Source organism: Pleurodeles waltl, chromosome 3_1, assembly GCF_031143425.1.
Source record: "Pleurodeles waltl isolate 20211129_DDA chromosome 3_1, aPleWal1.hap1.20221129, whole genome shotgun sequence".
Classification (NCBI taxonomy): domain Eukaryota; kingdom Metazoa; phylum Chordata; class Amphibia; order Caudata; family Salamandridae; genus Pleurodeles; species Pleurodeles waltl.
Window position 1 is genome coordinate 637,327,019 of NC_090440.1, and position 25,965 is coordinate 637,352,983.

General features: G+C 44.5%; 1 protein-coding gene across 1 annotated transcript in view; it reads left to right on the forward strand.

The window, feature by feature from the left end:
• LOC138284406 (mucin-2-like) overlaps positions 1-25,965 on the forward strand; it is a 1,072,535-nt gene that overhangs the window by 1,002,599 nt on the left and 43,971 nt on the right. Inside the window, exon 37 of the mRNA XM_069223143.1 lies at positions 211-242. Coding sequence (XP_069079244.1) covers positions 211-242 — 32 coding nt within the window. The remainder of the gene's footprint in view (positions 1-210; positions 243-25,965) is intronic.

Sequence of the window (25,965 nt, forward strand, 5' to 3'; positions counted from 1 at the left end):
CAGATTAATCAAATTTACCTTAACAAGTGATGTGCATTAACTGATAAACCACTTCTACATTTCTATGATTTGTTTGCCTGGAAAGTTCATCAGTATATTTCTGCTATCCTATTAGTATTTCACTGGAGCCTTTGAATAAAAAACTTAATATTTGCAGGTAATCCTAGAGCTGATCAATATACAAGTAACCCTTTACTTCATGTCTTTCAGCCTGTACAGGACCTGATGGGACAGCCAAAATGGTGAGTATTTGAGAAGCATCTGCCTGTCGGTACTCCCAAAAAGAATTGGTCATATGCTAACTTCTTCTAGGTGCTAGGACGATATTGGTATATATAATGTCAAACATTGAGGTCACTGGAGTATAAATTAATCCAACTATATATAGAGATCATTCTTTACACTGTGCACTGAGTGGCTACCATCATCCAAAGCAGACATTCAAATGATTTCTAAAAGGTTTTGATTCAAATATCTGAAGAGATTCTCCTGCACTGTGAAAGAAAAAAAACACAATGCTTATTAAAATGGTGTTGAATATAACCTTCCCTTACAAAATACCTTGAGGATATTTTCAATGGCACATACAACATTGCTGCCTTTTTCAAAATGTTAAAAGTTCAAAAACACTACAATCATGTTTCAAATTTGATCTACATGGAAGAAGCAAACTAATATATGGTCCTTGAAAGCTTCTTCCTAAATTGAGAAAATTTGCCCACCCCAACAGGATGAGATGTTCATAGCTATTTTACTCTTCTAGTGATATTGTCTCTTCAATTGACTTCCCGGATGTTACTGAAATTCATGATCACAATTTCTGAACCCTCTTCAATTGCTCTTAATTCAGGATTCACTGACCTCTCAAAAGAAAGCCAATTTTTGTTTATTTTATTTTATTTGCTGAATTCTTTCATCACAAACTAGCTTGTGAAAACAGGGCTCGGGAGTGGGAACACAAAAACATTATTCATTTGGTGTGATTTACATTTAGAAAAGACTCCTTGGGCAGATGATGGGGGTGAAAGTAGAATGGAAGCATTTCAATTTGGTTGAGGAGGATTATTATGGTATACGATAGAGATGTCTCTATGGGACATTGATCTCTGTTAGTTCCTTTCTGGATTGTAGAAGGCTGGGAGGTCATCAGACGTTAAAGGCATGTTATCATAAAGGGTAAAGCATGCACAGGGACGCATGTCTTCCTAATTCCTCCTCCTTTTAATGCCTGCACTTCACTCTAGTTTTGAAAAGTTCTCTGTAATTGGATAACTTTCAAAGCAGGGTGATAAGACATTACTATAGTCTCGTAGATAATGCAGCTGTCCTTGAAAAAGATGCTGACTGGTGTGTTGTGTGAGTTATGAATGACAGAACGCTCTCGGCTCCTGAAGGACGCCATAGAACTGTAGAATGTTGAGTTCATGGTTACAGGCAGATAAATAAAGGTGTGTAATATACAGCTCCATGTGTGGTGAAGTTATTGGTGGGTATCTCGGCTGGGGATGATGTTACAAATAGGATGAGATAGTGAATAAGTAACCCAAAGATTGACAGTGGTCTCCCAGAGAGTTTGCTGAGGTCCAAGCAAATTGACTGTGCATGCCTCGTATGTCTCCATAGAAGTGCAGAGTCGACATTTGTCACACGTGGAGTCAAAGTGCAGCTTCAGCCGGGGAGAAGCATTTGAAGACAAAGAAAGCTTCACCAAGAAGTCTACACATTTGTGGGCAAGAAACTCCTGGCAAGGCCCTAAAGAGAGTTACCGTACTACCAAACAACATAAAGCTATACAGTGTACAGACTGATAATGTTGAAGGCGGATAAAACCAGGTTTTAAAAGTGCAGCAAATAACAACATCAAATTACAAGATAAAGCTACAATCAGAAACGCTGTGAGGCAGAGATTGACCAGGTGTCAAAAAGCATAGAGGGATGCCCGAAAACAATTCAGATACAAGAAATGGCCATCTGCATACCTGAACTGATAAAAGAGAGTCATCATACTGCAGCACTGGGATGTGGCCCAAGGAGAAGTGGCTAGAGCTGTGCTTACAGAGCCGTCCATACCTGAAGAGGTGATCGGAAAAGTCGAAGGTTGCTCTTCCAGTGGAAACCAAGAAGGAGGTCAGAGTTCCACAAAATGTCCAAGATTACACAGAGGCCAGCACGTCACGGGGCCTTAGAGATGGCACCGAAGAAGAGGTTCCTAGTGGACCACAAACAATATTGGGGAGAACTCCATTTTTTTGTGTCAGCCAATCCCATAAACAATAATAATGCTGCCACTTTCCTGAAACCACCACCACCATTTGATACTACCAAAAAGCAGAATGTTGGTGATTTATTGACGGCCTGGGAAGAGACATTTGATGATCTCATCGATGCATTAAAATAAACTGAAAACAAGAAGATTATCAAATACCTCAAGAATCTTGCTGGCGAAGGTGTAAAGAAGTCATAAAGAAAATGCTGTGAGTTGAAGAAGTTACTTACTTTGAAATTAAAGAAGCCTTAAATCACAAGTTCAACCCAATACAGAATGTAGATTACACAATGTACATTTTCAGTCAATAATGACAGAGAGTTGGTGAAACCATAGACAGATTTGCTGAGAGACTGGATACGCACACCAAACACTGTGGGCCATATTTATACTTTTTGACGCAAAACTGCGCTAACGCAGTTTTGCGTCAAAAAAATTAGCGCCAGCTAACGCCATTCTGAAGCGCCATGCGGGCGCCATATTTAATCAATGACGTTAGCCGGCGTTAGCCGCCGGCGCTGCCTGGTGTGCGTGGAAAAAAATTACGTACACCAGGCAGCGCCGGCGTAGGGGGATATGGGGCTTGGGCATCAAAAAATGGGGCAAGTCAGTTTGAGGCAAATTTTTCGCCTCAACCCGATTTGCGCCATTTTTTCCGACTCCCAACCCCCATAGAAATGACTCCTGTCTTAGCAAAGACAGGAGTCATGCCCCCTTGCCCAATGGCCATGCCCAGGGGACTTCTGTCCCCTGGGCATGGTCATTGGGCATAGTGGCATGTAGGGGGGCACAAATCAGGCCCCCCTATGCCACATAAAAATAAAATAAAAAATACTTACCTGAACCTACCTTAATGTCCCTGGGATGGGTCCCTCCAGCCTTGGGTGTCCTCCTGGGGTGGGCAAGGGTGACAGGGGGTGTCCCTGGGGGCATGGGAGGGCACCTCTGGGCTCCTTCAGAGCCCACAGGTCCCTTAACGCCTGCCTTTTGCAGGCGCTAAAAAAACGGCGCAAAAGCGGCCGTACGTCATTTTTTTTGACCCGCCCACTCCTGGGTGTGAATTTTGCCCGGGAGTGTAAATACGGCGCACATGCCTCTGAGTCATTTTTTTAGACGTGAACGCCTACCTTGCATATCATTAACGCAAAGTAGGTGTCCACGCTAAAAAATGACGCAAACTCCATGGACTTTGGCGCTAGACGTGTCTAACGCCAAAGTATAAATATGGAGTTAGTTTTGCGTCGGAATTGCGTAAAAAAAAACGACGCAATTCCGGCGCAAACAGAGTATAAATATGCCCCTGTATGTTTAATTAATTTAATGATGAGGAAGCATTAACGTCTCTGAGTTATTGTTGGATGTTTGTCAGATTCATTCAGATGATGAATGCTAAGAGAAATTCTTAATCTGGAGTGAGTTCCCATGTCTGTCAGAGCTGCAGTGTGAGAAGATTGACAAGCTGCTGACATGGAGACTGGTTTTGCCTGACGTGAGTCAGTCATAAACATGGAAAGAAAGCAGAAACACAAGCCTAAAGGACACAAGTTGATGTCTCCACAGAAGAAGAAGTTGTGTTTCAGGTGTGGATTGTCATTTCCACACAAAGGTAAATGTCCTGCCATTGGACAGATTTGCAAAGGCTGTGGGAAGGAGAACCATTTGAAAGACGAAGGAAAAAGTTAGTGCATCAAGACGAAAAGAAAAAATGGGTGCCCGGACATTCCAGAATCGATGTCGACACACATGCACAAGGCCAAGCGATCTCAACTGTTGAGACAAATTGATCCCCCCAATTAAGTTGATTGTTATCTAAATCATCATCAAAAAGCTCAGTATTAATATCAAGTGAAAGTGAAGAAGATGATTATGCAATATTTATGTTTACCTCAGAAAAATGTGAGCATTTGGGACTGGCTCAATGTGAAAAAGAAATGCCATTCAAAGAAAAATTGATAAGAAAAAGCACCAAAGTTATTCAATCATTGTCACAGTAATGGTTGTTGGATACCTTTCACTATCAACAGTGGTGTGTCGATAAACATTATGCCTGAAGAGAAATATAATGAACTGTCTCCATTACTGCAACTGACACTATCAAAAACTCAAGTATACACATAGGCTGCATCAACGCCATTGAAAAGTCACAGTTCATTTATAGTGACAATGAAATACAAGAAGACGAAAGAGCAAGCGCCCATTCATTTGCTTGATGGTACAGTGTCAAGTGCCTGTTTACTCAGTTTCTGCTTATGTAGACTGATCTCAGTGAACTACAATATGAATGCTCATCACAAAATAGCAAATCAGTTCCCTTCTTTGTTTCGTGGGTTAGGAAAACTTAAGACTATGGAAGTACAATTGCACATTAACGAGGATGAACGTCCTGTTGTGCAAAAACCAGGAAATATTGAATTTCATTTACAAGAAGGAAATTTGTGCCAGCGGGGTGATCCTACAAAGAAAAGTGAGGAAAATATGCTTTTTTAAGCAAAATTTGGTAAGAAAATATCAGGGGAGCCATGTGAGCTACACCTCCTTGGACTCCTCTAGTTATTAAAAATATCTAGGTTTCGTAGGTTTCTCTAGATGACCGCCACACCGAGAACCAAAAATGCAGGTGCTGCCCCCCTCCTCCAGAAAAAGAGATAGTTTTGTAATAGATCATTTTGATGTATCCACATCTTTCTATGATGTTCCAAACACTACAATTGTGAAAAGAAACGCACTTAGATTATGTTGAAAAGACCCCTCACCCACTAACCAAGTTAGTGGCATGCTTCATTATCGGTGTCCCACCGAGACACCTAGTATGTCACGGGTGTTCTGCGATGCCTGATTACAGCAGAGCAGGTTTTGTCATTTTTACCACACATACTGGTTGGATTTGGCACAAGGGTGAGTGATGGTTCTGTAGAGCAAACATTTTCAACAAGAGATTTCACAAAAAAGAAATGTACCGTTAATAACTGGAAGGCCAAAAAACTGAACCAATAACTCACAAATCGTGAGCTGTAAAGCCGCGTCAAGGCACCAACTGCTTTACAGTCCATACACACCTTTCATATATGACATGCACAAGACCATTCACGCCGCCAGCCGTGGGCCCAGCATATTACAACCCTTGCATCAACAGACAGTGGCATTCAAGGGCCCATCACTTTCATACGCCCACCTGCCTTATACAGCAATCACACGAGCTGATGGGAGTGTGTGGACTGTTCCTTGGCTGACAGTGTGTTGCAGAGGCCAACAGCAAGTCACTATTCACACCAACAGCCAAGCGCCACTCCACACACACTGTCAGCCAAGCCCCACTCCATGCACACCGCCAGCCAAGCTCCACTCCACGCACACCGCCAGCGAAGCGCCACTCCATGCACACCGCCATCACTTTTTTTAAACAATAAAGAAATTACTAACTAATGAGAAATAAGTACAAATCTTCAAACACAAAAGCTCTAACTAAATGCATGACAGTACTGCCAACCGTAAAACTAAACATATGAAAATATAAAACAGGCAGTTTATGCTCACAGTAGTTCCCAGTAATTCTTCTGGGTGTGGTACCTTCCAGCCAACTACACATAGCCCAATCTTTGAAGGACAGTCTGGGCAGTACATCCGGCTCTCTCTCCAGATACCTCTTGGGGCACAGACTCTACATTTCTTAGTGGGCAAGTCTTTTTTGGAAATGGAAGGAACGTGTTCAGGAAAGTGGTGATCCTTCAATCAAGCCACATCCTCCACCACTGCTACTCTAGGAACTCTTGCCTATTCCACCACAATAAGGCTCTTTATCACTGACTCCTGAAATTTAACAAATTTCTTCCCTGCCTCAGGGGAACAATCCTTGAACACAATAAAAGCATTAAAAGTTGCCAAATGAAACAAATGGATGGCCAACTTCTCATACCACACATAAGACTTTCAAAGAGCAGTGTGAGGTTCCAACTCTGATCTGCTCTATCAACATCATCCATATGCTTATTGCAGCCAAAAATGCATGCAGTTTTGCACACTTACACAACTTGACCCCAAACAGCAACAGGTGAAGTACTCTTATTATGGATGGTAGTTAGCATGTACACATCCCTCCAGTCTGCAAATTCCAGAGCTAGCAGCTCATTACTACGCAAGGTACTCCACTGTCCCCTCTCACGTTTCTTACAGACAAGCTCCTTTGATAGCCTGTCAGGTTAGAATGGATTGTGCCACAAGTAACAGTGTCACACTGAACAATTCCTTGAACAACTGCAATCTACGTACAAATGTGACCTCTGTTAAATTGTCTACCAAGTTCCCACACAATTCTCTCACTAACTCCAAAAGTGGGTGGACAACCAGGAGGGTCAATACTGGAATCTTTACCAGTATAAACCCCGAAATTATACACATATCCTGTACTACTTTTATGGATCAAATCTGTTTATTGAGTTTTCAATTATAAAACATTGCATATGTAATACATCACAATATTGCCAAAAGGCCCATTGTTAGCTTACTCCATGTGAAACAATAGAAGGAAAAATTATTAAACTTCTAATACAACTATGTTTCCCCACTGCTGGCCGCCATTACAATAATCGAACAATCTCAGGCTCTTTTACTATATAAATCTGGTCCTATATATACATCTCCTTGAAGGTACACTCCCTCTTGCTCAATTCAAATTCAGGACCCTCAAGTAAGTTGGACATGTCAGCTCTGAAAATTCCCTGGATAGAATACGTAAGAATGGTTGCCAAAGTTCTTTAAAGTCCCCGCTCCGCTGCTGAGAGGTCAGGGTGAGCTTTTTCCATAGCGAGGATAAACCAGAGCTTGTGCAGCCATGCGGTTATCGTCGGAATCTGCTCGGTCCCCCACACAGATAGCAACAGCTGTACTGCAGCATTCAAGGCTATAGCCATCTGCCAAACCTTCAATGATTGCAGGGGAAAGGTGAGAGGATTGGGAGGCCCAACAGAGTATACGCAGGAAATCCAGGCATCTGAGTGTCAAAAGCCATGTCCACAGTGTCTATTATGTCCTTCCAATACCGGTGTAATTTGGGACAATGCCACAGTAAATGCACAAGTGTGCCCCCTCCCCCACACCCCGTCCAGCAAAGACTAGTTTTGTCGTGATCCCAAGCATGTATCCTAGTTGGGGTGTAATACCAGGAGGAGGATACTTTATAGGCTGTCTCTGTACCTGCTGCGTTGTAAGCTGTGTGATGCGCCCTATAAAAAACACTCTTCCACTCATCCTCCGATAGCTCCCTCCCCAGTTCCTTTTCCCATCTCAATTGACCCTTAGTCTTGGGTGGGCGGACCTCCCCCCGCAAGAGGGCATAGAGCTCAGAAACCACGCGCTTATCGCCCTTTTTCATTTGAATCCACTTTTCAAACGGTGTTAACGGTCTATCTTTTAACATCCTATTGGCTGGAAGCAGGGCCCAGTGTCTTATTTGGTAGTACATCATCCTGTCAGCCTCAGTTAGGCCATATAGCTCCCTCAGCTGATCAAAGGGGACAACCCCTTGCTCATCGAAGAGATACCCCACCCTTTTACAACCCCCCTCATACCACCGACACAATGCTTCAGTCTGTAGGCCCGGACCAAAATCGGGGTTCACTCCCAGGGGAGTCACTGGGGACGGGAAAGTCGTCAAACCCACCCTGCCGGCTACCCGGTCCCACACTCTCATCGAGACCTCCGTAACCGGGGATATATACAACCCCTGCGCCCTGTGCCGACGCTTGAGCCAGGGTTCCTTCCATATGTGAGAGCCAGCCACTGCCTGGTCCATAAAACACCAATGCTTCTCAGAAGACGGTTGGCTCCATTCCAAGAGGAAACGCAGCTGTGCTGCTTGAAAGTATCGAAGGAGGCATGGAACCGCCAACCCCCCCCTCCCTCTTAGAGCGATACAGGACCTTCTGCGATAACCGCGCCACCTTCCTTTTCCATATGAATCTTAGAATAACCGTCTGGAGGGTCGCTATCGTTCGCGGTGGGGGCTCTAGCGGGAGCGCCTGAAACAAATAAAGTATACGTGGTAGGGTGGTCATCTTCACTGCTGCAACCCTGCCCAACCAAGAAAATGTAAGTTTCTCCCACGTATCTAGATCGCGTTGCACCTCCAGGGTTAGTTTTGCATAGTTAAATGTCGCTGTGCGGGCGACTGTAGAGCCCAGCTCGATCCCCAAATACGGAAGTCACGAGGAGGTCCATGTAAAGCCGAATTGGGCCCTCAGGTCCCCTTAATGTTCTGCGCTGATAAACTTGCCCATAGCCTGCGATTTAAGCATGTTCATTCGGAACCCCGAGACCCGTCCAAACTCCTCTAAAGCGCCCATTAGCGCCGGTAGTGAGGTCATTGGCTCCGACAGAGTAAGGATGACATCATCTGCGTATAGCGATATAAGATGTTCACGCCCATGATCTGAGGGTTGTCCCGAAGCATCTGCGCCATAGGCTCCATGTAGAGCGCGAACAGGAGGGGCGAAAGAGGACACCCCTGCCTGGGCACCCTTTGGATGGTGAACTGCAAAGAAACTGTCCTGTCAACTCGAACCGCCACCCAAGGCACCTGATAAATGCATCGAATCCACGCCATGAAGCCTGTACCCAGCCCGAAGCGTTCGAGCACTTTGAACAGGTATGGCCAATGAACCCTGTCGAACGCCTTTTTATCGTCGATAGATAGGAAGAGCGCCGCCCTACAAGAGCGTTCAGTTTTATCCAGGAGGTGAAGCAAGCACTTGGTATTATCGCTACACTGCCTATGCTGTATAAATCCTGCTTGGTCGGGATCGACAAGCCCCGGCATATAATAGTTGAGGCGGTGTGCCAAAATGCCAGTGAACAATTTGGCATCAATATTCAGGAGGGAGATCGGTCTGTATGAGGCGCATTCCTCAGGATCCTTCCCCGTTTTCGGGATAACCACGATAGTAGCATCTAACATACTAGGATTAAGAACACCCGTTTGGCGAAAGGAATTAAAGAGTCGCACAAGAACGGGAACAAGTTCCACGCAGAAGGATTTATAAAAAAGCGCAGAGAAACCATCGGGCCAGGTGACTTCCCGGTCTGCAGCCGAGCGATCGCTGATATAACCTCCTCTGCCCTTATAGGTTGATCTAACGCGGTGGCCTCTCTTTCAGACAAAGGAGTAATTGCTATGCCCTCTAAGAAGGATTCTGAAGTTAAGGCACCGGGCTCCTCAGCCCTGTATAGATTGCGATAGAATTCCGCAAAAGCCTGTGCGATTTGGTCGCTCGTGCGTGCTTCTGCTCCAGAAGGGAGTCGCACCATTTTTATCATTGACGCTGCACGCTGCGCTCTCAACCTATGTGCCAGTATCTTCCCGCACTTGTTACTTCCCACGTAATATTTGTTTTTAAGGCGGACTACCGCGTACTCTGCCCTGTCCCAGTCCAACCTGCTCAGCTGCCTTCGCACCTTCTCAAGCTCTCGCCATATTCTAGGAGCACCGGTGTGTTTATGCGAACGCTCTAACACCCTCACTCGCTGCTCCAGATCCGCCCGGAGTCGACTCCTTGCCTTATTGTCCCTAGAAGAGAGCGACATCACCTCACCCCTCAAGACCGCCTTCCGTGCCTCCCACAGTGATGCAATGCCTATTGACCCATCATTGTTAAAGCTAAGATAATCTGTTATTGCCCTTCGGATTGCCTCTACCGTCGCGCCATTCTGAAGCATCGAATCCCTAAATCTCCATACTGGTGTACTAACCCTCTCCATGCCCATATGGATCTCAACTGTAACCGGGGCATGATCTGACAAGGCCAGCGGCTCAATCGCTGAATCTCTAACCCTGGGGAGGAGCTCCTGGGATGCCAGATAAAGGTCCAACCTAGCGTAAGTTTTGGTTGCTGATGAGTAAAAAGAGTAGTCCCTCAACGAGGGGTGCGCACTCCTCCACACATCCACCAGACCACATTCACTCAACCACTGCCGCCCTGCATCCAACAAAGATCCCGTCTGCCCATACCGATGGCCTGAGTGATCTAGGTCCCCATCCATCACCAGATTAAAATCACCCCCCAGCAATATAGCACCATCAGGAGATTGGAGCAGCAGCGTCAAAGACTGTCTTAGGAAGGTTTCTTGTTGGGAATTAGGTGCGTATCAGGAGCCAATCGTAAAGGAAAAACCTCCTAGTCTAAGCCTCATGGCCAGAAGCCTCCCTGGAACCTCATACAATCTTGATGTCACTTCCCCCGGAAATGAGCGTGATAATAATATCGCCACCCCTGCATGTTTTGATGGCAGCGAGGACCAGAACTGCCTGGGGAACCATTTAGAGCGCATACGATAGGTATCTTTAAAGACAAGGTGCGTCTCCTGGAAGAGACATATATGACTCCCGGATCTCTCTAACGATGATAAGATGGCTAGCCGCTTGGTAGGGTTATTGAGCCCCCTAACATTTAAACTTATACATTTAATGGTCGTAGCCTATACTGAGGAGAGCAAGCAGAAAAGGCAGGAGCACAACAGAGGGCCTCCCCTATATTAGTACCTAGACCTCCTAGAGAACGCAGGCCTGAGGGTGTCTCTACAAAGAGCCAGCATCGCAGGGAAACCCAACAACAGACAACTAATAAGCACAACAGGTGCATAGAACACAGAAGTCCTCGGTCGTCCATCCTCACGAGGTGCAATCACCACGGGGCAATATATCCAACCATGTCGGGTAACCAGGTTCATTGCCCCCGCCACCCCGACCCTCTCCGACAGTCAACATATTGTTAGCAATGCGGCCGATGACAATCCCGAGCGCCCCCGGGTGTCCACACTAGGTTGAGGTTCCTGCGGCCACACTGTTCAAAGCGGCTTCTCTCTCCGATCTCAGCTCTGAAGCTGTCGGGCGCTTAAGCCTCCTTTTCTTCTCTTTTCTCCGCCACCGAGGAGGGCCCCCGGCTGGCAGAGCCGCCCCCTTGCTCGCCTCCCAGGCAACATCCTCCAGACCCAGGACGCGGCTAGCTTCCAAAACGGATTCCACCTGTCGGAGCTGCTCCTCCCAGCGGAAGACCAAGCGGAATGGATGGCCCCAGGAATAGGAAACCTTGTGCTCTCTCAAGTGATCCGTGATCGGTCTGAATTCTCTCCTCCTCTGGAGAGTCCGCACAGATAGGTCATGGAATAGCTGGAGTTCATGCCCACGAAAGCGTCTGGAGGCTGCAGGCCCGCTGTTGAATCTTTTCTTTAAGGACAAAATTGTGGAGGCAGGCTAAAATGTCTGGGGGACGGTCTCCAGGGCCCCCGGCACGTCCAACTCGATGTACTCGGTCCAAGACTACCTCCAGAGGCTCATCTGTGCCAAGCAGGGAGTGAAACAGGTCCACCACGTAGCCCCGATGTCCTCTTTTTCAGCACCAACCGGGGCCCCTCTAATACGAATATTTTGTCACCTCAAGCGATTTTCCAAATCATCCACTGCCATCTGGAGGAGGTCCTGCTGCTCTGGGAGGCGGACTACCTCCTGTTGCAGGCCCGCAACCTCTTCACCGCGAGGGATCTCACTGTCCTCTAGCTGTGATACACGTTCACCCAAGGAGGTAAGCTCTCCTCGTAGCTCCTTCACTTCCCGTGAGATGTCCCTGCGCAGCTCTTGGATATCGCCCCAGAGCGACTCAAACAGGGAGGACAGAAAGCCCTTCCTAACGGGAGAACTCTCCTCTGGATCTGTCTCCACCCGACTCTCCAAGGTCCTCGTCTCAGGTAAGTCCTCCGCCGCAGTCCCGGATGTCGAGCGCGCCCCTGCCAGCATGTCCCTCATTAAGCGCTTGTGTTTGGCTTTTGATGTCGCCATGGCGCGCCAGCCTGATCTCACTTCGCCGGTTCAATCCCGCAGGGCCCTCAGGATCTCCGTCCGAGACCAATCAGAACATGCCACCCCGTCCGGGGCCGCGACCAGGCCCAGCCACAGCAGCCACCACCTGCAGATATCCGCTCCCGGCACCTTTTCCCAATGGAATGCAGGACCACGCTTGTCAAAAATTTTAATGTGGAGTGAAACAGTTCAAAGGCCAGGCAACTGGACCCCTACCTTCCACCGGAGCCCTGCACTTCACAGGGCCCCACTCCGAGGAGCCAGATCAAGGAGGCCCCGCCTGCAGCCCCCGGTCCAATGGAGAGTGAGGGAGCACCCCTCTCCCTCAGGGCGCTGAAGTCACCAGGCGCCGGGTCCTGCGGCGCAAACCAGCTGCTCTGGGGCCCCGAATGAGCCCCCAGGCCCCCCAGTCCTCCTCTGAAAGTTCAGGAGGGCCGCCGGGGGAGGGCCGGGCCCTCCCCGCAGCCCAGTCTGCCTCGTGCACCGCTCCGCAGGCCCTCCCCGACCCTGGGGCCGAAGTCAGCTCAAATGACCAAGGACAGGCCTAATCATTAAAAAAAAGACGGTCACAATTAGGGTGATCTCGTGGCAAAGCTAAAGCATTGTCAACAAAATGCAGCATCTGAAGAAGAATCAAATACCGATTGATAGTCATGGTTGCAGGAAATATAGCTGTTGCCATCCAGAGACTATTAGATCAATAAGAAGGCAGTGACCCCATCAAAAAGTCAAACCCAGGAACTTTTTCAACTCTTCCAGGTTTGTGGGAATCCAGTGGCTAACTCTAGTCTGAAGCCTAAATCTGGCAGCGTTGTCCCTAAAATACTGATCCGCATACAAATTAGTCTGCTCAACAATCTCTTCCAAAAATACATCATCCATAAATAACTCAAAGAAATGGACAGGCAAAAAGTTTTCCGTATTCACTCTACACCCAGGAGACCAGTAAAGGCAGGCTGCTCCATGTTTGAGGAAACCCAGGTGTCAGGTTTTCCAATGGGAAACCTTTCAACTCCAGGCTGCTGCACTATTGGCACATCAGTGTCCTCCTCTAAAACAGGCCCTTTATCTGCACTGAGAATGGTTTCCTTATCAGAAGATTCCTCTTGGACAGAAAACTCACGGCCAGAATCTCTCACTTTCTCCTCTGCCTCAGATGCAGAGTCAGTCTCATAATTATGGTTTGAAGATGACACAAAAAGCATGCCAACAACCTGCTGAGCAGTCACTCTGCAGCTAGCCATGATCCTTTCTAAGAAGTTTAACTTGACAAATGTGCCAACAACAACAGCACTGTCCAAAATAAGTAATAAACAAAGTGTGGCTTTATCACAAAGATTTATGTACTCAAAAACTACACCACTCACTTGCCTGAAAGAGCTAGACTCACCAGAACCTACTCTGCACAGACACAGAAATCAGCAATGATATCCCACTGAAAAGAGAAACAAAAGCAAATTAGACATAAGACAACACCAATATCGTTGTGCACAGATCTAAGGAGAATTTCACAGACAATCCTGCATTTAGTACACCACCTACAAACATGTCATTCATGCATGGCAACCATACTCCTTTGTAGTAAATTTATTTAGTTACCTAAAACATGCAACTACGCAAACCACAGGTCAACCGCTGCCAAAACTTCAAGGAGCCACAGCAAAGGAAGCAAAAGCTTTGAACTAGAACAAAAAGGTGGAAATAAACTGTTATAATCACAAAAACAAATACTTCACCAGTTGAAAAACACCACGCCACCAAGCATTTAGAAATTTTCCCTGGTGCCTATGCGGATTCTGCCCCCCCACCACCCTCCAGGGGCAGGTGGGCCTAAAAAAAATAACCCGAGGCGTTAAATAAAAGATATCATCAGTTGGAACTCGAGGAGAATTGCAGGTACTTTACAACCTTTTCCCCAAATATTGGTCTGGTTTGATGTAGAGGACTAAGGACCTGATTTAGATTTCAGCAGACCGGCTATCCATCACCGTTGTGACAAAGTAACCCATCCGCCAAAATCTAAATTGGGCCATAAGTTTTGGTGTGTTATTAGCTGCAGAGATTTTTTAAAGATGTAATTCGACAAATCATATAGGCTGTCATGAATGCTTTTAACTTTAGCAATGACATATCAGTCTTCTGAGCTACTCAGAAGTAGCACAATAAAGCTCTCAAGCAAGTGTGTTGTTTAATGGTTGAGGCAGATTTAACTTTTAATGTTTAGAAATGTGAATTCAATAAAACAATGCTAATGTTCTTTGTCTATATCTTTTCCGGTGAGACTATGACACATTATCCCACTAAAGTGCAAGTCCCCCACAAGTTGTTTACATGTTACGTTCATTCCTTGGTATGGCCAGTTGCTGTTCCAGATACATACAAGACTTTGCCACTGTGAGTGCTCCATTGAGAGACTTGACAAAAAAGAATATTTAATTTAATTGGTCATGTGAATGTGAGCAAAGCTTTAAGAGCATCAAACAAACTATTGAGAAAGCTACTGAAATGGTATATTTTGAGCCAAAGCTCGATAAAGAAGTTGTTGTTGATGCTCACCAGGTCGGGTTAGGCACAATCCTTGCACAGCACAACAGACACCCAAGTGCTCAAAGACATGGCACAAGCAAGCAAAGGTTTGTCCCAAACTGAACGTGCTTATTCACAACCTGAAAAAGAAAGTTTAACAAAAGTGTGAGCTTGTGAACATTTCCACCTGTTCCTAAATGTAAAGCCTTTAATGCTTGTGATAGATCATCAAGCTTTGTTGACCATCTTTTGCAATCCAAAAGCCAAGGTGCCTCTTTGCATTGAATGTTGGGTTTTCTGATTACAAGAGTACAACTAAACAATTGTTCGTCCAAGGAAAAATTTAAACCCTGCCAAATACTTCTCCAGAGTGCCTATATAGCGTCAGGGTACCCCTTCCAAGACAGCTGAAGCCTATATATATTTCATTGTGAAATCAAACACACCAAATGCCAAATCATTGGAGTAAATAATCCCTGCCATGAGTCAAGATAGTCACATGGTAAAACTGAAAGACGTTATTACACATCAGTCTTGGAATCAGCACTCTAGACATCTTACCAGTGACAGTGAATACTAGAAGTTCAAGAATGACAAAGATGAACTGTCCGTGACTCAAAAAGGCATTATCCTGAGAGGTTTGAGAATTGTTATTCTGGAGAGTCTGAGACAATTGACAATTGAAGTGGCACATGAAGGACAACATGGAATAGTTGCTACAAAGCCATATGTCCGATACTGAGCTTGGTTTCCTCTTCTCAATGAAAGAGTTGAAAGAGAATTGAAGGCCTATCAACTATGCAACTGCCTGTCATCAAAAACCATTCAACACCCCTTAAGCATGTCAGAGTTGCCAATTATGCATTGGAAAGACTTGCTGTTGACTTTTTCGGTCGTTTTGACAATGGACATCACCTGATGGTGACTGTCGATGAATACTTCTGGCAGAGAAGGTAATCTGTAGTCTTTTTTTTTTTTTTTTAATTTTTTATTTTATTTTAATATGTCGGAGGGAGGGGGTTACATGAGAAAAAAAAGAAGAAGACATAATATATCCGTGCGAAGAAAGTAAAGTAAACAAAACAACGGGAGAAAGAAGACCTTTAAAAAAACCTCAGTTATATATATCACATATCGAAACAATTAGCATTTTTTTTTGTTTAAACTGTGTCTTGATATTCCAACCATCTAGTCAGTGGTGCCCACATTCGTTCTCCTCTATGTCTCTTCTTATGACCCTTTAACTTATAAAGACTTAATTCAGTATTATAGATGGTAAGTAATCTAGAGCGCCAATTCTCAAACGTGGGGGGTTCTTTTTTGAGCCAATCTGTAGCAATACATAAGCGGTATATTGCCATGGACAAAAATAAAAATCGCCTTATTTTATACAGTGCAGGTTCCGTACTTTCAGATGAGTCCACGACTCCCAATACTACCAGCATAACAGTAACCCGAATATTGCAATGCGTGATCTTCTTAAGGAATACCTCTATCTCATTTAATATTCCCTGCAACATTGGGCATACAAAAAACATATGCATTATCTCAGCTTCAACTTCCCCACATCGATTGCAGCTTCCAGAGGATATCCCCCACTTTTTCAATTTTGCTGGAGTATAATATAAGTCCATCAGTGTTTTGTAATGCTGGGTTTTCAAATTAGCTGATAGAAATGTTGTCTCAGCCATGGCTAAGGATTGGTCCACCCACTCTCCAGCCACCCCAAATCGTGCAATCCATCTCTCATTCTGTTGTGCCATATCATCTACTTGTAACTCTGTTAGTAACTTATATAACTTGCCAATCTTTGCCCCATTTTTAACAGCCTCAACTACCGGGATCTCCGACAACTGTACTGTAACGCACTTCTGAGACTGTAAAAAATTTCGTATTTGCAAAAATTTGAAAAAATGGGTCTTAGGTAAACCAAATTGAGACTGCAGATCCGTAAATGATTTATAACCGGATATACAATACAAGTCTCCGACTTTATTTATTCCCCTAGAACGCCAAAAATCTAGTATGGGATCCCTAAAGATATGATTTGGGATAGCTGAAAATTTCACTGGTGTATAAGCCGTAATCTTTCCCAGTCCCATACTCCGTTTTATCTGAGCCCAAACCTTGAAGGCGGACAAAAAAGGCTTAAATCTTACTTTTTTAAAGTAACTTGGTTCCTCAAATTTTGATAACCAACCACTTGCCTCCCCACCCGCCATCATAGTATAAATAGGGGTTGATTTTACTTCTTCATTACCCTTAAAACTTCCCCTTATAAGTTCATCCATATGTTGAAGGCAACAGGCGTAGTAATACAGTGTAAAATTAGGGACTGACCACCCGCCTCGATCTTTGGGAAGTGTCATATACTTCATTGCCCTTCTCGTTTTAGCATATCCCCATAAAAAATTATTCCCCATCTTTTCCAATCTTTTAAGCCATTTTTTATCAACCTCAAGGGGAATAGCCCGAAATAAATATAGGATTTTTGGCAGAACCATCATTTTCAATACATTGCAGCGACACTCTAGCGATAAGTGCAAATTATGCATTCGGTCTAAATCCCTCTTTATTCTATTTAATAATGGGATAAAATTAATTTCCACCAACCGATTAACCACTGATGTAATCTTCACCCCCAAATACACTGCTTCAGATACCAATCGTCTATCTACTAATGAAACGTGCCCAGAACATACTATTTGTGTTTTATCTGAGTTCAGCTTATATCCGGAGTATTTTCCGAACTCTCTTGCCTCTATTTCTATTGCCTTAATAGCTTCCTCCGTGTTGCTTGTCACTATAGCTACATCATCAGCATATGCAAACACCTTATATGTTTCTCCATGATATAATAGAGGTTGAATATTTTTGCATTCTTCTAATCTCAGCAAGAAAGAATCAATATATAGAGCAAAGAGCAAGGGGGAACATGGACACCCTTGTCTAGTCCCCCTAGAGATTAAGATAGTATCTGATTCCAAACCAGCAATGCAAATTCTAGCTTTTGGGGCTACATATAAAGTTTTTATAGCTGTGATATATCCACTCCCTATACCTTTCCAGCGCATGACTTCCCATAGAAACTTCCACGATACACAATCAAATGCCTTCTCGGCATCCAAAAGTAATAATCCTAAATTTGTTTGATATAGTTCTGCAAGATCAAACATGGCTATTATTCTTCTTATATGATCTATTGTATCTCTACCCGGAATAAACCCATGTTGTTGTTTTCTAACCAGCCTGACTATCACATTTGTCAATCTACTGGCCAAAATCTTTGCATAAATCTTTCCATCTACGTTTAACAAAGATATGGGTCTGTATGAACTGGGGAACTCTGTTGATTTATCCTTTTTTTTTTGCACTATAATACTTGCACATTCCCACGATAAGGGTGCCTGACCTGCCTGCGCTATACAAAAAATGCTATGCATATCCTTTTTAATGTCTATCAGGAAGGTCTTATAAAATTCAAGTGGTATTGCATCCGGTCCAGCAGCTTTCCCTGTTGCCAGGGAACTTACTGCCTCAATTATCTCATCAATACGAATTGGTGCATCTAATGTAATTTGTTCCTCAGAAGAGAGCCTTGTACTCTTTAATCCCCCCAGAAATTCACTAACCTTTTTTTGTAGCTGTTCAGAATACACTATATCTTCACTATACAGCTCCTGATAGTAACCCTTAAAAACCTCTAGAATTCCTTCTAACTCTGTATGTTTCCGCCCATTACCATCAATTATATTCAAAACATTCTGTTTAACTGCCTTTTGTCTGACCCGTCTAGCTAAGACTTTTCCTGTGGATTCACCATATTCATAACACTCCAATCGGTGACTTTGATAGACGGCTGCCACTGTTTTATTCAAGTAAGCATTTATTTTAGCCTTAAGAATCACCATTTGGGTCTGAGTGAGAGTAATGTCTTCTCTACTAGTAATTTTACTAGCTAATTCCCTCTCTTTTGTTATTAATCTTTCTTGAAGTTCTACAATTTCCTTCCCCCTAATTTTCTGTATTCCCAAACTATAGCTAAGAGTTTCACCTCTCACTGCAGCTTTAAATGAATCCCATACCATCCCCGGATCTGCCGTATTCCTATTGATATCAAAAAAGTGGTGAATCCACTCTTTCATATGGGATATATATCCTGGGTCAACCAACAATTTCCTATCAAATGTCCATACACGACGCGGATTAGATGGTCCCTTAATTGTTATGGACAATATTAATGGATTATGATCTGATAAGAATCTGGGTTTGCATTCTATTTCAGCCCCATGGATTAAGTTTTGTGATACGAAAAAATAATCCAACCTTACCAATTTAGCATGTGGGAACGAGTAATAGGTATACCCTGGATCTACAGTTTTAATATTTTCCCAGACATCTCTCAACCCATGTTCCCTTACTAACCTCCTTAGAGCTTTCCATACTTTAGGCTTTCGTCCCTGATATAAACTCTGGGTGTCCATGCTCCTGCTACCTGCCTCTAAATGAATATTTAAGTCGCCACAAATAATTATTGGTAAGGGCCATCCAACTAGTTCCATATTCAACGTTTCCAGAGGCTCAGCCTCGTCCAAAACTGATCCATATATAGTGCAGAGGGTAAATTTAAATGTATTCACGGATAATTCTAAGAGAGCCCACCGCCCATCGTTACTTGCTCGAGATCTACAAACTTGTACATTGTTATTTCTGGCAAGTATCGTCACCCCACGTGTCGAAACCTCCTGTCTGGTACAAACAAGAGGCGTCAACCCAAGCTCTCGTATGAGCTCTCGCTTACTCCATGCAATGTGTGTTTCCTGCAAGCAATATAGATCTGATTTAATTAGTTTAAGACCAGCTGCCACTCTTTTCCTTTTCCGGGGGCTATTTAGACCGCAAATATTCAGTGTACAAATCCTTAATCTATTTGCCATATCACTCAGTTTGATGTACCAAACTCACGTCAATACTTTCTCCCTTAAAGAAACCAAGTTGTTGATATTGAATCCTATACATCCTCTTCTTTTGATATGTCTTCATTAAATTGTTCTGAACATTTCTACCTATATTAGTGCCCCACCCACTCCCCACCACCCCTCTCCCCCGTCTCCCCCCTCTCCCATCCTCCCACCCCTTGTACCCCAACCCTGCTACCAACCACCCCCCCACCCCCCTACACCCCTTACCCCTACCCTTACACCCAATTTATGGAGAGTATGGGATCTCACTGTCCCTAATGATGGTAAAGCTTCCTCTCCGACCGTCCCTACCCAGTGCATGATTTTCTTTTTCTTTTTTTTCTTTTACCTTTTCTCCCTTTCTTTGTCTTTATCTCTCTCTATCTAACCCTATTTCAGCCAAAACAATATCTTACCCCCGGCTCGACTTCTCAGGGCTTAACTCCTAACCCTCTCTACTTTACCCCCACCCCTATGTCCTAATCCAGAAAATCTATGTTAGGGAACCGGACCGTTAAGTCCACCCAAAAAAGCCCTTGCTTTCTCCTCTGTCGTGAAAAAGTAAGTCCTATTATCCATTACTACTTTCAGTTTAGCCGGATTTAATAAAAAAACCTGTGCCCCCTTACTTTGAAGTGGCTGAATTAACTGCTGGAGCCTCCACCTTTTTTCAACAGTAATATGGCAATAGTCTGGTCTCACAAAAAACTCACATCCCTTAGCCTTACTTCTAGCATTGGGTCGAGCTCGGTCGTATATAGCTTGCCTTGCCTGATAATTAAGCAAAGAGATTAATATTGCTCTAGGTCTACCACTTCCTCCTTCTGAGTTTGGTCCTATTTTGCTAAAAGGAAATCGATGGGCTCTTTGAACCTCTTTGTCCCAGTCCCACTGGTGTAAGTCCGGAAAAGCTTCCTTAAAAAGTGCGACCATAAAGCTATGTATATCTGATCCTTCAAGTCCTTCTGGTACACCCAGGACGCGCAAATTATTCCTCCTCATTCTGTCCTCTAAATCTGTCAATTTCCACTGAGTGTCCTCAAGTTGTTTCTCCATCATTTCTCGAGATGACTGGCGAGCTCCAGCCTCATCCTCCAGACGCGAGATCCGGGTCTCTGCTTCTTCCATCCGTGTAGTAAACTCTGAACATGTCTTAGCTACTCGACGAGTTTGAATTTGCATCTTGCGGCAAGCCATTTGAGTCCTACGGCTCTCTAATTTAGATTCCTCTCGATGTTCCATAATGCTTTGATATATGGTTTCCAGTGACACAGGATTAGGCTTTTTTTCACCATTATCAAATAGAGTTAAATCATCCTTGGAATACTCCCACTGAAGCCCCTGAAGACCCTTAGTGTCCAATGGGTTAGTGGAGTGCTTATTAGGTCCTACTTGCTCACTTCTCTTCCTCTGTTTTTTCCTAACAGTGGCACTCCTGCCACTCTCCTGTAATTCCTTTCCCAGTGTCAAAGAGGACACCTCAGATTCGAATTCAGAAGAAGTTTTATCCGCCTCCAAATCCAGCTGCTCGTTGCTTGACCAACTTGAATGATCTGATAGTGAGAAAAACTTGTCTCCTTGTATTGTCTCATTATCGCGTAATTCCACTGGCCTCCGCTCCACCTGTAATAATGACCTAGCGCCTTCCCTCTGCTCCCTCTGCTCCATCTGACTCCCGGTAGCTTGTTTTTGTAAAGTTGCCACATCTTCAGCATCACTCTGCCCACCTTCATGCGGGGGGGGCACATCTATAGCCGTCATCTCTTCGTTTACTAGAGGATCAGCCTCCTCCACGGCGGCGGGGGGGGTATCTATGCCCCCCACCAGTATGTCCTTCCCTTTCTCAAAATACCTGTCCAGTGAAGCCCTCTTGTTTTTGGAGACAACCTTCTCACCTAAGCCTTGTTTTATATCCGTACCCCCCCCTGCCGTGCCGACAGGCTTACTCTTACCGGCTTGCCTCGTCCAGACAGAGTCACATTTTTCGCTCCTTTAGGTGGCATTTTTACCTTTTTTTTTTGCTTTTTAATGCAAAATGCGTTATTATAATATACGCCCAGTGTCAAATACTTGTAATAAAATAAAGAAACTCTGACCGTTTTTTGAGTCCACGTCGAAAATTGCCCCCAATTGGGACCCGTGAGCACAGACCTGTAGTTGTCTTCAGGTAGGAGCAAGAGCAGTCCAGACCGCATCCCGGGAAAACACTTTGCAATCCTTTTAGCCTCCGTCAGCAAATCCACGTAGTTTTACTTCTCCCAGGGGAAAAAAAAAAAGGCCCCGCAGAAACCAAGAGCCAAGTAGTCTAAAACAATCCTCACATGAAAAGCAGTCCTTCAAAAAGCAATGTCACCCGCAATATTTCCCCTGTGCCGCCCCTCCTGAGAGTCCTGGGACAGTCATCCCCCAAAAAAAAGAGGGAGCAGGTGAAGCAACGCGAGTCAGCACAATGTTGCTAAAATGCCGCTACATTGTTTTCCTCTAAGCGCGACTGCCGAAGGAAGCTCCGACCCGCGGGAGAGCTGCCGCAACACTGGGAGGTTTCCTTGGTCGGAGCAGACGCTTCGCGGCTGCGTTACGCGGCCGCCATCTTGCTCTCCGTCTCCCCCAGGCTTGTGTGGATTCTTGATGCAGTCCAATCTGTAGTCTTAAAGAAAGAGTCATCATCAGGTTAAATGTGGAGTATTCCTGCAATCTTAAAATGTGGCAATGGCTCACCTTTCAACAGTTGAGAATTCAGCGACTTTCTCAGTCAGCATCAGAAGATCACATCTCTTTGGCAAAGGCTAATGGCCTTGTCAAACATTTCATGAGTACATTAAAACATTAAAGAAAGCTCTTCAGCATGCCGTACTGGAAAAGCCCAAGCTTAAAACTTTTTTGATTTCTACCCTCCAAGCGTACCTTTCAACTCCTCACTCGACAACAGGTGAAAGCCCTGCAACTTTTAGTTCAGGAGAGTAATGACTACCAATATACCTCACTGAACAACACAAGATCAAGTATTGAGGATCCTTGTACCAAAGACTTGGATAGCTAACAAAAATGAGGGTCGATGCAGACAAATGATGACATGCAAAAGATATTGTTGTCAAGAAAGGAGATAAAGTGCTTGTCCATCAGTCGAGAGAATGTAAATTTGATTCTCCATTTGATGCCGAGCCATTCATTTTCATAATCAGCAAAGGACACATAGGCCTGATAAAGATGTAGTGCCATGTAACTTATGAATAATGGGGCCCTCTTGGCTCCTGAAGTACCCCATAGAATGTGACTTAAGTGTTGAACCGTGGTGAAGTGAATGCCGTTTAGAATGCAGGGTTTGTCGTAACATGCAGATGAAGAAAAACTGGTACATCTCTGTGTGTGGTGTACTTATTGGCAGATACCCCATCTGGGGAAGACTCTACAGCTGCCAGACAGAGCAGATATAGATCAAGCAATTTCGGTATTAGATTATTATGTTAGCCTTCCTTCCGCAAGGAACTGGCATTTTAAGCTTTTGTGAAATTTCACAATTTTATTTTTTTAAATTCCATATAAAGTATGTGAAAAAATTCAATGCAATTTATTTCACTTGATAAATGACTGTTCAAAGGCCATTCAAGATACTAGCAAAGAGGCTGGTTCTATTAGAAAATGGTATCCTGAGGACATTTTCTGCCATAACCAACCTCTCATAAGGCATTTGGGGCCATATGTACAAACATTAGGAATACAGATTTCCTAATCGCATTTCTTTCCAAATCGCAATTAGGGAATCGGTATTCCTAATGTAGGAAACTCCTTTGGGTTTAATTAGCGAATGCTATTGAGTCGCAAATAGACTTACTACAGTTTGAGACCCATTAGGAATAGCAGCCATCACAGGGGTGGTGGCCTTCTATGCTAAGCAGACGACCATGTCTGATTGCTTTATAATAAAGCTATCTTTTTCTTTTAAATGCAGCCCATTTACCTTAAAGAAAAACAGATTTAATTCTTTATGAGGAGGCAGTGGTCCTTGGGATATTTTTATGTACATTCTCACAGTGGAAGGGGTCTCTTATGAACCTCTTTGCCTTTGTGAATGGTTTACCACCAGTTGGAAACTGGTGGTAAGGTATTACTGTTTTGAGACCAGAACTTGGATGCAAAACAGTAATACATACCATACCAAATCAGTGTTTGGAAGGGATGACTTAAACACGCTCCTTCTAAATATGGAATCGCAAAAGCAAAATGCGATTTAGTAACAAGTTACTGAATCGCATTTTGCCTTTTGAATATTGGAAAAATCGTTTTTCCAGTTGCAAATGGCCTGATGGGCCGTTTGTGACCGGAAAAATGCTTTGTATATCTGGCCCTTTGTTTGATCTAGCATAATATTGTGAAAAGGTTTGCTCAGAATTTGTTGCATTTTGTGGGAGAAATTCAAATTTCAGATGGGCTTTGCAATAACAGGACACTTCCCTTAGCTGGATAGGTAGATGTTTGGAAGCCTTTGAAGAAAGTGTTTTCAGGAACCAGGTGGGTCAGAACAAAGCTTCCGTGAGACTTAAATTATGCTGATAAAATTTGTTAAATTCCTGCAATTCACAGCATGCAAAATTAATGGACATTCAGAAAACGTAGCATTATGTGAATTTACGTAACTTTAGCCCATGGAATACTTGCTCACACAAAAAGTCTCATTCAGAGGTGCACAGTTTAGGACCTTTAGTAAAAAAGTGGTAAATCATGTCACAGTAGAGGCATAGTTTATGGACATCATCTAGGGGTCGCCAGCTGCGACCCCTGATTTTCCCCTTGTGACCCCTGCACTGTATTTGAGACCCCAGGCCTCGCAGGTAGCTAAATCAGTGCAAGGAACACACGGGCAGCTCCTCCTTCCGTTTTTAGTCCTTTTTTAACTGCACTAAAAGTGAGTAATAACATATTAACCACTATTAGTATAATTAAAACTGGAGTACAGTTGACTGTAATATATCCTCCTGGGCCAGTAAAAAGTGTTTTTACATGTTTGTTGCATGCAGGTGTGTTTATGTAAGAGATTGTGGCCCTCATTCCGACCCTGGCGGTTTGAAACCGCCAGGGTGGAGGGCAACGGAAGCACCGCCAACAGGCTGGCGGTGCTTCCAGGGCTATTCTGACCACGGCGGTAAAGCCGCGGTCAGAAAAGGGGAACCGGCGGTTTCCCGCCGGTTTTCCCCTGGCCCAGGGAATCCTCCTGGCGGCGCTGCTTGCAGCACCGCCTTGGGGATTCCGACCCCCTTCCCGCCAGCCTGTTCCTGGCGGTAAAACCCGCCAGGAACAGGATGGCGGGAACGGGTGTCGTGGGGCCCCTGGGGGCCCCTGCACTGCCCATGCCACTGGCATGGGCAGTGCAGGCGCCCCCTAACAGGGCCCCACCATGATTTTCACTGTCTGCTATGCAGACAGTGAAAATCGCGACGGGTGCTACTGCATTCGGAGCCGGCTTCCTCGTTGCAGGGGCTTTCCCGCTGGGCCGGCGGGCGATCTTCTGGAATGAGCCCCTGTGTGTGTGTTTGTGGTTGTGTACATGCATGCGTGTGTGTGTGTGTCTGTGTGTGTGAACTTAAAGATCAACTGGTATATGATGTCACTTCGGCTCCCCCTGGCATTTTGGTGAATTGAAGTTCATGGCACCTTCACACCCTCTACTCAGAGCTGGGCCTGGAGGGTTAATCAGAACCAGTATTCATTATTTCATCTTGAATAGAACAACAGCTGATAGTACGTTGCCTGTGTCGTTTATGTATTCTGTTTATCAGTTATCATACCACACCCAACCCTAGAGACCCAGACTCCAAAAGTAGCCTGCTGTTCATTGATTGTGACATTGCAGGAGTCCCTTCCTATTTGTCAGGCATGCACCCATTTGATGTTTACTCATGCTTACTTGCAGTGTACCTTGGTTATTTTGTTGTCTGCATTTGCTGGGCTCTGATGTAGAACTATATTAGACATACAGGGACATATTGATGACCCTGTTGCGTCGCACAGGTGGGCTGGCTGTTGCTAGTTATTTTCCTGATATTACCACATATATTGCCACAGAATGCATGCAGTCTCCCATATCTTGCAAAGTACCCAAATAAGGTGCCTTTAAAAGTTCAAAAAAGGCCTGATTTTCAAATTAGGAGCACATTTTAAGCTATCTGAGTTGCTAATTTGGCCACTTTTATTTTGATCCCTGTGCCCATTTTTTTCCAATGTATGATGCACTCAGTAGCGGCTTGCTGCTCTCTGATGGGGCTGGGTGGCTGCGGTATGCGGGGGAGGGGGGACACTTTATTAAAAAAATAAAAGAAAGAAAGGAAATCTTACCTCCTCCATTGCAGCTGCGCCGCTCCTCTGTCCCTCGT